The 13,558-nt window shown below is 40.1% G+C and overlaps 1 protein-coding gene across 1 annotated transcript; it reads right to left on the bottom strand.

Moving 5' to 3' along the window:
* Positions 1 to 2,224: 2,224 nt before the first annotated feature.
* On the bottom strand, positions 2,225 to 13,085 carry LOC133928637 (uncharacterized). The gene is made up of 12 exons (XM_062375056.1): positions 12,799 to 13,085; positions 10,795 to 10,922; positions 10,616 to 10,678; positions 8,463 to 8,584; positions 8,240 to 8,355; positions 7,354 to 8,161; positions 6,291 to 7,019; positions 5,962 to 6,183; positions 5,589 to 5,684; positions 5,301 to 5,495; positions 4,309 to 4,422; positions 2,225 to 2,835 (listed from the first exon to the last, which is right to left on the bottom strand). The coding sequence occupies exons 1-12, from the start codon at positions 12,912 to 12,914 to the stop codon at positions 2,575 to 2,577; spliced, it is 2,970 nt and encodes a 989-aa protein (XP_062231040.1). The 5' UTR covers positions 12,915 to 13,085; the 3' UTR covers positions 2,225 to 2,574.
* Between the last annotated feature and the right edge of the window lie 473 nt (positions 13,086 to 13,558).

The raw sequence follows: 13,558 nt of genomic DNA, 5'->3' as shown, positions 1-13,558 counted from the left end.
TGTAATTTTTTTTAAATAGTAATATTCCCCTAGCACCGCGTGGATCCAATGCTAGTTAGACACAAGGCTCAAATGGAATCTTACAGTTCCAAGTGTCAGTGTAACAATTATATGCCACATGTTTTACGCAGGAGTCTCACTTTTCCACACAACTTTCACATCACTATTAATGTTTAATTCACCAGGTTTATAGATGCCTTTTCTTGCAATAGAAGTATCTCCACCTAGCATGACGCAAAGAACCTTATACTAGCTTAAACTCTCGAATAACCATCAGGAAAATGCATAAAAGCACCCACGGTGAGTCATCTGCGGCTATTTCCGTTTGCCCTCGTAGCCCGATTTCGTTCACAGTTACTTCGAAAAGTAGATGCCATTTTCCCGCTTTGTTGTGGTTTCTCGCAACTTCAAGCAATCTAGCATGCATGTTTGGTCAATCCCATGTCACATGTAATCGGCGGTCAGGTACCAAATCAATATGAAATTCGTGGTTGTATGTTAGACTAATGTGTAATTGATGTCAAATTTGACCCGGTATAATAGAGTTCCTTCAGAAAAAAAATGCTATAATGTAAATAACGGAAAAAGATTGGGAAGGTGACTATTAGGGACGTTTATAGCCAGTACATCTACTTGTAGTGGTGTGTAAGAGAAGTGGCTCAAAACGAAGGAGAGCAGAGCACCAGAAACGGTTAGAGCATAATCTTTCTTGTGCACTCGGTGAGTGCGCCGGCCGAAACAAAACTAGTCACAACAAGTGCATGCGCTCATGGGGAGATCCTCCCCCTACTCCTACCAGACGGGCACTGATCCACCGACACAAGCACACAGCGAGGCCATGGACCCTCCGACGAAAATCTGTTTCTGTTTCCGGGTGCCGCGACTGCGAGATCCGAACACCCGACGCAAGATTTCGCCGTCGCCGTCGTCGCCTCGCCACGGCACCAGTGCCCGGGCAAAACTCATTTCCGTGACTGCGCACTCGAGCTTGGCTCTGGGCTCACCGGCGGCCAACCTCGTGCTCCGTGTCGACACGGCAAGACGAGCACGCATTCCCGAGAAAGGAAAAGGCGTCTCTCGTCACGGTTGGTTAGCCGGGTACACTGATCTGATCAATGCAACGCACCGTCTCCTTGTACCGGTGGTTGACACAGGCAAGATGAGCTCAGGCAGTCACAGTGCGTGTCCAGTCCCCTTTCGTTTCAGGTAAAAAGGAGGCTTCACATCGTACAGCACTTTGGCTAGTGCACCCAGCACCTGAGGCGCTTGAAGCTTTGAAAGTAAAGCGGCATGCAGAAAACTTGAGGCCCTACGGTATAGCTGAGCTAAAGCAAAAGATACAAGGATTTGACGTCGATTCGACAGATTTACCAGCCTCACATCTACTGTTAAAACCGTTGATTATGGGGTCGATTATCGACTAGACCAAGAACAATAACCTGATGAAAGCGAAGTAGGGTTTGCGGCTAGCCCCATCCAGCCTTTCCACAAGACCAGGGCACAGCATCGTTCAGAAGCAAAAGAATGCAGCACCAGAACAAGAAAGCAGAAAAAAGCAAGGCCCCAAAGGATGGACATGACCCCTCATGCTGGATGAGCTGAGAACTATGACTTCCATCATCAACCCGCAATTGCTTCGGCCAGAAAAGCCATCCCTTTACCCGATCATGGCAGACATCTCACATCCGACCCATGCCACCATGTGCTGGGGCTCCTCGGCGAGCCCTCCATCATCGGAAGCATAAGATGATGCAAGCCCTCCTACCAACTTTGGTTGGTTGCAAAAGGATGATGTGCATCAGGGACCTGAGGCAAGATAGACCGGCTTACGTGGCACACTGACAGACAAAAGGGCAGAAACAACTATGCCAACACTTTAGAAAATAAAGATCCAGAGCATGGCAGCCAACAATATGCAACGGTGTAGCTTCTTGGTATTATAACAAAGATCACCTCGTTAGGGCTTCCAAGACAACAAATCTTCATAAAGTAGCTGACTTGTTCACTAGTTAACCGTATGAAAGAATGGGCCATGAAGTAGCAAAAGATCATTGGCCCTATAATGTGGTCGTTACAGCACTTCAGAAAGAAGGTATGTCTCACAGAATGGAGCGCGGCGTGAACCACATGGAGCATCTTCCAGCCCCAGCCTATCACAGGCTAACAACAGAAATAATGACAAGACAAAATAAAAGCAATCCGATTTCTATCAGGAAAGGTATAATGATTGAAACATGACAAGCTCATTAAGTTACAAGGTAACAGCAATAACTAACAATCTGCCAAAAAGATTGGTCACAATGGTATCTTACGCAATATAAGCAATTCATTCGTGCCATCCGTGCTCTGACAGTTCTTTAATGTCATGTCGAGAGTTTGTAATTGCTTAAGTGGCTTTCCTACAGGACTTCATCAGTGTGTTAATTCAGCATAGGTTTTGTTGTCAAAAGGTTACATAAATAAAGGCTTAGTCAAAAGTGAAACGAACCCTAGCACTAGAAATGAAAAAGGGGGAGGAAAAGGAAGATGGCTAGGGCCCAAAATTTCATCCACATCAGAACGCTGAGGCCTCACTCACCTCCACTTGTCTCTCAACTCCTTTTTCTCAGACCAAATCCAAGTAACAATAATGGCAGCAACCAAGACTGCAATTGTGATTAAAAGAAGTGCATAACTGAATTCGTCTGTGAGGGAATCATAGGTCCTTGACGGCGCAAGCTGGGTATAGAAAAGATCAACTCCGTAGGTGAAAACAAGAGTAGTGGACTCCAACTTTGCAGGAATAGAAACAATTCCTCGCAGGGCTTCCACTTGATGAGAGTGTGTCACAAAGGACTGAAGGAAAAAACAAGAGAAAAATGGGAATGAATAATGACCCCTTTGCACAATGTAAATAAAAAAGTATAAACATAAATTGAATGAATATATCCATCTCATGAATGTAACTGATATCAGCATACCACTTCACAAATGGAACTAAAAGGAAATTGTTTCTTATTCCACTTTATACATTTCATGAGTCGAAGTACTAGTTGAGAATTAAAGATAGAAGCATTTAGTTTCCTTCTTAGTTCGGTTAGTTCACTTAGGTATATCCATGTATTTGAGAAATTTTTACTTAGTTTAGTAATTGTTTCTTTAAGGGCCATGTCGAGCCATCCCTATAAAAGGGACAGCCTTCTATCCATTATCAATCATGCAAAGAATTAGTCTATCCTCTCCCTGATATTATCTCACCCCAAACTTTTTCTTACTTCCCTTTCCAATGCCCTTATCTTCAAGACATGCTGCCTGGCCTTTATACAATAGTTATCCCCTTCTGAATTAAGTATCACAAAAACACTTGTGTTGTATTTTCTGCATTTATAAGCATTTTTCACACCATCCACATGGGGGAGTAGTAGGGAAATATGGAAGGAGAGAAGTTAGGGAAATTTCCCAGAAAAGATATATTTTTACTTTTATGAAAGCCATCTCCATAACCAAAAATGAATGTACAAACAACTTGAACCGATACATCAGCCAAGTAATAAATTGGTTCTGTAGAAGCTAGTTATCTAGTTATCGTATCCCAACTGCTAAATTACAAAATAAAACACTGCAGAATTATGGATGCATCATCAATCTATTCCTGTCCTTGAAACAAGCACCATAAGTCAAATATGAAACCTGTGTCCATGTCCTTTGTGTGTTAAAAACATATTCTGTCACTTTGATCGTACCACAATGAAAAGAATCCCATAACCACAAGATAGGAAAATTATTTCTAATTCCATGGAAGCATTCCAGAAGTTATATTGAAGCTTCTAATTTTCAGTGACCTATTCTTGAACAAAAGTCCCATTGGCATATTCTACATCTAAAACAATAACACATTCTTTTTAAACAAAAGGTATATATGGTCCATAGTGGCCTCGACAATGTGGTCTAGCCTTGCCCATTATTGTCATTTTCTAGAAAGATGGCAAAAAGAACCAATGTTTACCAAATACAAATTACACCACAATCCTAAACACACAGAAACATCATAATTTACCAAATAGGAATATAAAATTACTGATGTCCTAACCATACAAACAATGCAAATTTTATTTTTCTGAGCAAATATGTAACTGAATATTAGTATCGTTAAGCCCTCACCGGCTGGTGATACACAAACACCGATAACAGCCCATACTTGGTCATGCTAAGATTGTAACACCCATTGATGGTTTATCTTTTTTGCAACAGAAGATCAATGCAATTATTACAAACATGTTCATAATTAAATGGAGGCATATGTATGGATTATTGAGTCCAGAACAATACCTGAGGAATAATAGGCAAAGAATCTGTTAATGGTATAATGCCCTCTTCTTTCTCTTGCTGCGTGGGATTCACTGAACGGCGCGGATCAAGATAGCGCTTATCAAGTGCCAAAACCTGCAATATGTTGAGAAGAATGTCACTCAAGCATTATTAACCAACCATCCACTTTAATTAAACTAATAAACATTCGAACCCATTTATGTCAAAATAATTTTGACCAAACAAATAGATCCCATTAATGTTAAATCGAATGACTTACAATGCATAGACTTGCTTCCACTTTAAAATATATGGTCAACTGAATACTAAGCTTGACCCAAGAATTGGGATTATATTGGAACAAATCCTAATCTCTTAAGTCAGTGCTAAATCAATGAGCTCCGTTAAGGGACTAAACTACATATTATCGAAGAGTAGCGCTAATGACTACTTAGTACATAATCACCAAACACAAGGACTTGACGACAAGTTAGATTCATTTCACTAATGCATCCATATTAGCATTCTGACATGTTAATCTAAGCCAGCTAAAAACTAAGCTGCAGCATGGGAAAAGGCTGTGCTTTATGGGAACTGCCAAGAATGGACTATATTCCAGTGCCGCTGAACAAGCTGTATTGAAATGTTAAAATGCTGATTGAACCGCTATGGAGCAGTAGACTAGGAAAACCTGTGCATTCAACACACTACAACTAAGCCTACAGTACTCCTAACAAAACCTAAGTTGTGTTCAATTAAAAGTATCAGATCAAAAAGATTAATAAAGCAATATCAAACATATTTGAATTCAGTTGCAATGGTAACTTCAATGTTCTTAGTTTATCCTTTGAAAATGCTCTTATTTTATCTTCGTTCACAAATTTCAAACAAAGAAAGAACATACGATACACAGAGTGACTCAGTGAATAAAAATAGATGTAGTGGCACCACATTATACAGTTCTAGTCCACACTGGGAAAATAAGAAACCCAAAAAAAAAAAACATAACAGACCTGGTCACCAATCGTGCCAATCAAAAGCTGCTTGGAAGTAATCCCCTTAGCTGTTTGTGTAACTGCCATTGCTTTTACTGAATGGGTAAAAAAGTATGACTGGGATTTTACCACAACCTCTGGGCGCGCATAAGAAGTAATTGGTGCTGAAAGATTATGCTTCCCGAGTATGAGCTTCATAACATCTTTATTGTCCTGTGTAGAAGACTTAGTGCAGTTAATACTACTGCCACCATCATAACAAATACTAAGTCAGCTTAAATAATTAAGATTGTGCACAAATCATACCGCTCTAGATTGATCATATATCTCAATCACTGCCATTTCAAATCTGTGAGCTCGGAGATTGAAATAATGATAGACAACCCAGTTCTCGCTTACAACCTTGCAATAATGAAGCATAAAGCATGTTAGGACTTAATAATGAAGAGAACTTTTAAAATAAAATGTGAAGAAATGCACAAAACATTCCAGGATTCATAGCTTTGTTGTGATAACTTATTGTGAACCAACAGATACAGACACTGTATGATTGTGCGTGTTTCAAAACTCAAGCATGCCAACTAAGCAACTTTGGTTTGCTGCATATGAAAGGTCCATCACAGACAAATGGGGACTGAAAGGGCGAGTGGCAAAGATTAAAAGATACAGTTGTACTTACTGCATGTACAGGGCCTTGTGCACCATGATGAGTCACACGGTGCAGTATGCGTCCGGTGACTGCATCAATAAGATATGCAACAAGTGAAGCTTCTTCAGGTAGCGCAGATCCAATTTCACCGGCAGCTTTGGGAGACACAGTAGCAACAAAAACTAAATTCTTCGATAAATACTTATACATCACATCATGATCACCGATTATCTTTGCTTGCGTATGAACAACCTTCAAATAAAAAAAAGAAACAAAGAGAAGATTAATTATAACTAGTTTTAAACAAAAATGTTATGAAAATATTCCATAAACAAAGAAAACAGAGGAAATAAACAGACCTCATTCATCTTTCGTGTTTCAGAGATAGCAATCCTTTCGGCATCAGAAGGAAAAATGATAGACCATAACTCCTTCGTGCTGAAGCAGTACTCATCACCCAAATTAAGATCACATGACTTCTGTAATGAATACCCTTGGATAACATTTCTCTGAATATCTACAGAGTATAAATACAGGTTTGACATTTCATGATGAAATACGGTAAGGGCATCTCTAGATCTCGGATATAAATGAGCATGGGAATTGGAATCAACAATCAGATGAAGTCGCTGCTCAGATGAATCCTTCAGTGCCAATGGCATAATTTGGACAACAGAATGGTCAAGCTTCATAGAGTTCAGTTCTCCAGAATACGAATCAAGAATAGAAAAGACACCAGGAGCAGAAGATTCTGCTCCAGATTTGCCAACAACAAGTATGGACGGGTTCTCACGCATCACGCTGTGATGCGGGACCTGCCATTGGTATATCCTTAAGGCAGAAGGCATTCCACTAGATCTGGAGGCACGAAGGGACGGCAGCAAATTTGACCAGATAATGCGTCCATCTCCAGTATGCAGAGCTATCACTTTGCCAGCCTTTGTTAGTACAATAAGGAGTTTACGAAATCCATTATGGTCTCTTGTCATCTTATTTTTCTCAGAGCTTTTGAGTCTCAATGCTTGGATTGCAGCAATTTCATCAGCGTTTGCAAGCATTAGAGTTCCTTTGAGTTTAAGCAAGTGTCCCTATGTAAGAACCAAGAGCAAAAGTGTCATAAGCTAATTTGAAAACACATCCAAGTGCCACAGTATGACATGCATGAGTAGCGTTGAAACACCAAGGAGCACAATAAGAAAAAAACTCATGGATCAACACACCCTATTACTTAACACAAAGCCAACATTAGCTAAAGGAATTAGTTCACCAAACATATAAGCAAGTCAATTCTAGAGAATTTGTAGAAGATCTTAAATCCACCATAAAGTATGATCCCTAAAGCTCATTAGCAGATTTTCGGAAAGGACATTTATCTGAAACTTTTTCTAAAAAAAGAAACAAATAACAGTTTCTGAACATTACCTTAAGCCATTCAAAGAGATTGTGTTCCACATCTGCAACTGAGACACCATCCTTCTCAACAGGCAATTCAGACGTTGTTACATCAACAATTGAAGCAAGCCCATCCTCTCTGCTCCAAACAACCTCACCTTGTTGGATTAACAAGAGTGAATGATCCTCCATTACAACCAAAGCTCGAAAACCATGAGATCTATCAGTTCGGACATAATTATTCAAGAAGACCTTCTCAACATTGCCCCTATGTTGATCTATATTAACTTTTTCTCTAATAACTTCACTGTTTACATCACTTGTAAATTTTACAATAAATTCAATTTGGGAATCCACATGTTGGACAACGGCAATAGCTCCATCATTTTCTGTGATTGTCAAGGCATCACTCACTGCAGCTGGTTGGTCAAATCTCTGAACTACTTCCAACCCATTAGTACCTCTGAGTTTTAGGAGGGAAACAGATGAAGATGCTTGCAAAGCTATGACACCATTGGACATTAAAGATAGAAGTTTGAATGTTCCAGATAGTTCTTGAACAAGATCTGAAACATGCACCTTGTTGTAGCTAATTCTTTCACCCTTGAACTCAATAAGAAACAGACCTGACCTGGTATTATCCAATGCTACCAACACATTATCAGAACCAAGTACTGTTTCACCGCATAATCCATCAGGTAGTGACTCTTGGATATCCTTTACTATCTCTCCGGTTTTAGCATTCAAGTGATACAAAGCTAGCTTTGAGGAACCAGCAATTCCTACAGCGTATACAGTATCCTTTTCAGGTGATTGGAGAACCTGCTTGATTTCTAAGCTGCAAGGAGATTAAAGTATAAGTTGGTATGGTATCCATAATTCTCTGAACATGAAAATGGGGCAGAGATACACATACCCATCAAGAGAGAACTCCTTTCCCCATGAAATTGCTCCATCAATGCTTGATACAGCATAAATCCATCGTCCAGCCGAAACTAAAACCAAATTATCTTTTGCCATTTTATTGTTTGGCTGCAAAAAAAGAAAGACATATCACTAAGAGAAGTGCTAAAGGAAAATTTATTGTCTTATCCAAGTATGATTTGTTAGATAATGGAAAACGCACTGCCCACACAGACCAAAACATGCAATTGTGGTTTTGATGGCGTGGAAGTTTCAAGGTTTGTTTCCCAGATCATCTGTCCATCAGGAAGATTCCAAGCCCTCAATATAGTTCCTCCCGAAGAAAGAGTTAGAACATCTGACACAGGACATTTTCAAAATCAAATTCCAATTAACACTTTATGTAGCACAGTGCAGATGAATTAGTGGGAAAAAATATGCAGAAAAATAAAAAATGAATAAAGAAACAAAAGGGTGCCATTATCCACATAAACAAATATTATAAATCATAACTTCTTTCATAATCAGCGTTGTTAGTTAGTAACAGAATCACAAGTATATGTTGATGACATAAGCACTGTTCATACCAACAGGAGGGGAAAATGTCTTTGCATCAAACAAACAATTTCCTGAGAACCTAATGTGGCTGGCATCTCTTGACTCTACAATTCATTAATCATCAGCCAATACCAACAGGTTGGATGACTTGCTAAAGTTTTAGAGCTCATTGCTTAATATCAATTAAGTCTTCCAAATATATGTACCATAAATCAATGTTCTTCTCAAAGACAAAACCAAATGTAATAACCTTGAACCGCTTGAATCTAAATTGTAGATAACTGCTGCTCACACCTTTGCTAAGATACTAGTAAGTTACTAATAATCATGGAATATAAAACTTACTAATAATCATGGAATATAAAACTTACTAATAATCATGGAATATAAAACTTACTAATAATCATGGAATATAAAACAAGTTGGTTCCCGCATCACCTCTTCTCCCTACTCTCCTCCCATCTAATAAAAGCCCCTAAAATTCAAATAATTTACCCACTTTTGCCATCCACCCTCGTCCTCCAGCTTCCCCACCTCGTTACCGGCTACGGATATAGGACTCGTTTTACTAATGAAAATAAATAAAGAAATTAGGAAGGAAATTAGCGAATAATCTCCTCTTTTTCGGATCCTATCTGAAATCAAACTACGGCATCGCTCCCAACGTATTCGTTCGACAGTGCTCCCATGGCGCATCCACATCTCCATACCTTGAGTTTGTGTGCGTTCAATGTTTGTGTTTTCGTTGCAACGTATGGATACTTAGCTAGTAATCATGGATACTAGAGTAATATGCTGTACAGATCAAACTTGCAAGTGCCCCTTCACATCTCTTTTTGGATAATTAGTACCTGGACTGCAAATTTTTGCCACTTCATGTTCTTATCCAGTATGTAACTGTAACCGTAAGTATCATTGCTGCTGTGTGATACTAGTGATATCTCAGTTTATTCGGTAATACCAAGGTATGAGATTAATTCCAGGAGAAATTGACACTGATGCATCCAGAAAGCTAATCAGCCTTGTAATATCTTGATTCGGCATTCAACACAGGAATGTTTACCAATGTCTAAAGAATTTATATATATTAAGCCTAAATATCCACAGATTTAATCAGAAGAGACATCGTACACATCTAAAGACTAATTTTTTTAATCTTCATAATCCATTTTTCGACTGCATAACAAATTAGTTGCAGTTCCAGCAATCTTGAGATTTGAGTTCTGGAAGAACATTAACATGCTGCTGGACGTCCTATGGTTTTCAGACATGTTATCTGGAACATTAGCACTTAGCAGGCTCTTTGATGTTGCTCTTTTATTTATGAATGTCTAGTAGTTTCAATGATACTACCGTACTAGTGCTAACAGATATGAGGATACTTCTAATAGCCAGAAGTAACAGTGGGAGACGACTAAAACGATATAGAGATCCAAGAGCTCAGAAAATAACGAGCTAAACCTTTTTTATTTAAAAGCAGCATCATTCAGCTGAAAACATATTTATTCACACTCACTAATGCACAGAGAGAAACTGGATCCATACCCACATGCAATAAAATATTAACCTAGTCAAATCAAATCCATTTCCAAAGTAAAACTGGTTTCCACTATTTCCACTGGCCAGATAAGGGATGGGTACAAAAGACGTAGTTTTGAATGCAAAAAACAAGTTTATCTGAGAATATGGTTAGCAACACTAAATGAAAAGCAAACATGGAATCCTATCAAGAGTGGAAAAAACCCAATAGAATGAAACTGAAACAAATAGCAGTAGTAGGGCATTCTTCTCAAGGGCAAGTCTCTAAAGGGAAAGAAAAGATTAGGCTCACATTTTCCAAGTGATAGACTAAGTTGATCCAAGGGGTCATTCTTGTCAATGACATGTCGCCAAACTGCATAAAATAAAATCCACAGATATAAAGGGAAGGATATAAAAATATTTGCACAGCTACAGCATCCCTAAGAAACTGCACTTTTGACTTGATAATCTGGGACTAGGAAGACTCACATATATCTCCTGAACGAAGATCAAGAGAAGCAATCACATTTTCCTCTGTTAAGACCACAACACGCCTCCTTCCACTCTTCTGGCTATGGTAAACTGCTTCTTTTACTTTGCCTATGTAAGTCTGATGCCTGTGAAGAACATCAACATATTAAAATGGTGATATCAGGATTAGTCCAAAAGATTACATATTTCTATCAACAAATCAAGTGGTGTTAAGAGGTACAGCAGCCAGCAATAACTGATTGCATATAAAAATAGTGAAATCTACAGCGGATTACCAAAGAGTAAATTCTTAGAAATAGACCTAACACACCATCGCAGGACACATGATGAAATAACCATTCAGTTATCAATGGATTAGCACGACATGTTAGCAATTGTTGTAGAGAACAAAACGTAAAAGCACCCATAAACCTCGTTATGACACAAGAGGAATCATGCGCACTGAAGCAATTGAGCAAAGCCAAGACCAACTAAGTTGCACTGATAAAGTGATAACGACACCTGTGATCTAAGCTAATATATCAGGGGGTTAACTACTGTATGAGGAGGGCCAGGACAGCACAGGGCAAATAATAAGAGCTTTAAGGAGTAATAGGAGGGAGACCATGAACTGGGTGGAAGAACATTTAGGGAGAGACGAATTCATTCTTCTTTACGATTAGTGATTAAGAAATGTATCCCCAAACTAAGTAAACTTAGCTCTAATATATGAAATATATCTAGAAGAAAATAAATACAAATAATACAGTAATTAATAATCCTAATCCCTTATTTAACCCTAACTACCTTATGCACTACAGCAACCGTGACTTATCCATTGTCTGTGTTGCTTGCAAGCACATAAGGGCGCACCATGTTGTGATACACTGGACCAATCTGAAGCTACATTCAGGGAAAAAGAATTCACAGCTAATAAATGAGATGCAATTCACCACTATCGATGGCAAAAATCCTAACCTTCAATGTTTACCACAGACAGCATGAGCTATGGAAACATCAAGCATCCAAGCCCGAACATTCACATTCTTCAGAACAAACCCGAACATTCACACAGCAAGAGACAAAAACCAACAAAGCTCCACATGAAATTTATGCATAACACAATTATGCACCTAAATTTAACACAGAGAACAATCTGATCTGATCCACAGAAAATACAAAGTAAATCGAAGGCTCACACAGACAGCCTTTATTCACTTGAAGCGTGTTCATCAGTCTAGCCCAAACAAAAACTCCCAAAGGTAAAATGAAGTAGGGAATGGGGTGATTGATCTTTTTTGAATCAGGCCTTACTGACCAAGTGGTGATTTCTTACTTGGGGCTTCCTTTCTTTCTGACTCATCGCCTTCCTCTAGCGCTAAAACGAAACTCCTACTGACAAAGAAAAATCTTTTAATCCAAGAATGATTACTGATTACTAAGATTTTTTCTTTTAGTACAGCCACAGTACTAACTTGATAGCTAAGGGCATGTTTGGTTGCCCGGCTCCCTGGCTCGGCGCGTGCAGCTTAAACAGGCTCGTACATGTGTTTGGTTGCCCAGCTGACTCTCCGCATGCAGCTGATGCAGTTTGACGAGCGTTGGTTGGCTGCGCGCGCTCACTCGAGATAGCTTCCGCAGATGCAAAAGCACTGTACAGCCTGGCTCCGCGGATACGGATGAAATCCGCGTTTCTCGCGAGCCAGGCCGGCAGGAGCCAGGCTCCGTGCATGCAACGTCCATGTGCAGCCATCCAAACACGTCCTAAACGAACTTGCTTCCTACCCCCAAAAACTACAGGTCCGACCTAGAAACCCCACCGCTACTACAGAATTCACTTGGAAGCTCACTCCCTTGTTTCGCCTAAACCTCCCAAATCTGAACTAGCACGTCGTATAACCTCGCACAACGCAATTCGAATCGCCATCTGAACAGGAAGCGCGAAGCTCCACCACGTCGCGCCGGCCGAATCAGATCTAAGGTAAGCGCCGGTCGGACCTAGAGGCGCGCGAGGTACCCTACCAGTCCGCGAGGCTGACTTGGTCCTCGTAGATGGCGGCGGCGAGGGTGGCGAGGGAGGCGGCGGCGAGGATCCCAACGAGGAGGATGAGGAGGGGGCGGCGCGGCGGCCCCGCCATCGCGGAGGAAGGTGTTCGGACTTCGGAGTCGAGGTCCGATCTGACGGCGGCGGATGTGTGGCGTCGTTTCCTACTCGGGGTCGGGGATGGGAGTCATCGAGGAGTTCGGGAGGAGTTTTGTTTGCAGCGGTGTCAGAGGATCGGGCCACATGGTGGCTCGGCCAGCTCGTGCCGGAGATCTCCGGGTCCAAGCTTATAAGAAAATATTTTCAGAACAAATGATTTTGAAAATAATTTTCTAGAATAAATTTGAGAAAACCCATGTTCGACCGAAGTGTCACTAAACTTTTTCTTGGCCCATCCTCATCCTTATATTTATATGATCTACTTATTTCATACAATATGTTCCTTTACGAATTGTTATGTAACATGTGGATTCTATACTTTGATAGTTTATATGTGGATAATATGGTGTTCTTGAGTTTTTCATTCAAATCTGTCATATTGACATCACGTCAGACATAAGTATTAGATGTTGCCAACACTTGGATCAAGCAAGTTTGGCTTTGGTGTAAACTTCAATCGGTTCATCGCAATTCTCCTATAGGCAACCACAAGACTGCTCGGTAGAAAAAAAAAACCCAACCATATCACTTAGTCACGTACTAAAAACCATCCACCTATCGTGTCACATGTAGTGTCAT

Source organism: Phragmites australis, chromosome 9 (genome assembly GCF_958298935.1).
Source record: "Phragmites australis chromosome 9, lpPhrAust1.1, whole genome shotgun sequence".
Taxonomy (NCBI): Eukaryota; Viridiplantae; Streptophyta; class Magnoliopsida; order Poales; family Poaceae; genus Phragmites; species Phragmites australis.
Note: the sequence above shows the minus strand (reverse complement) of the source record. Positions and strands in the feature narration are given on the sequence as shown.

Coding starts and splice junctions, on each gene's coding strand:
- LOC133928637 (XM_062375056.1), bottom strand. CDS start 12,914: ATGGCGGGGCCGCCGCGCCGCCCCCTCCTCATCCTCCTCGTTGGGATC. Junction 10,923..12,798: donor CAAGTCAGCCTCGCGGACTG/GTAGGGTACCTC, acceptor TGTTCTTCACAG/GCATCAGACTTACATAGGCA. Junction 8,585..10,615: donor TAGTCTATCACTTGGAAAAT/GTGAGCCTAATC, acceptor GTCCTGTGTCAG/ATGTTCTAACTCTTTCTTCG.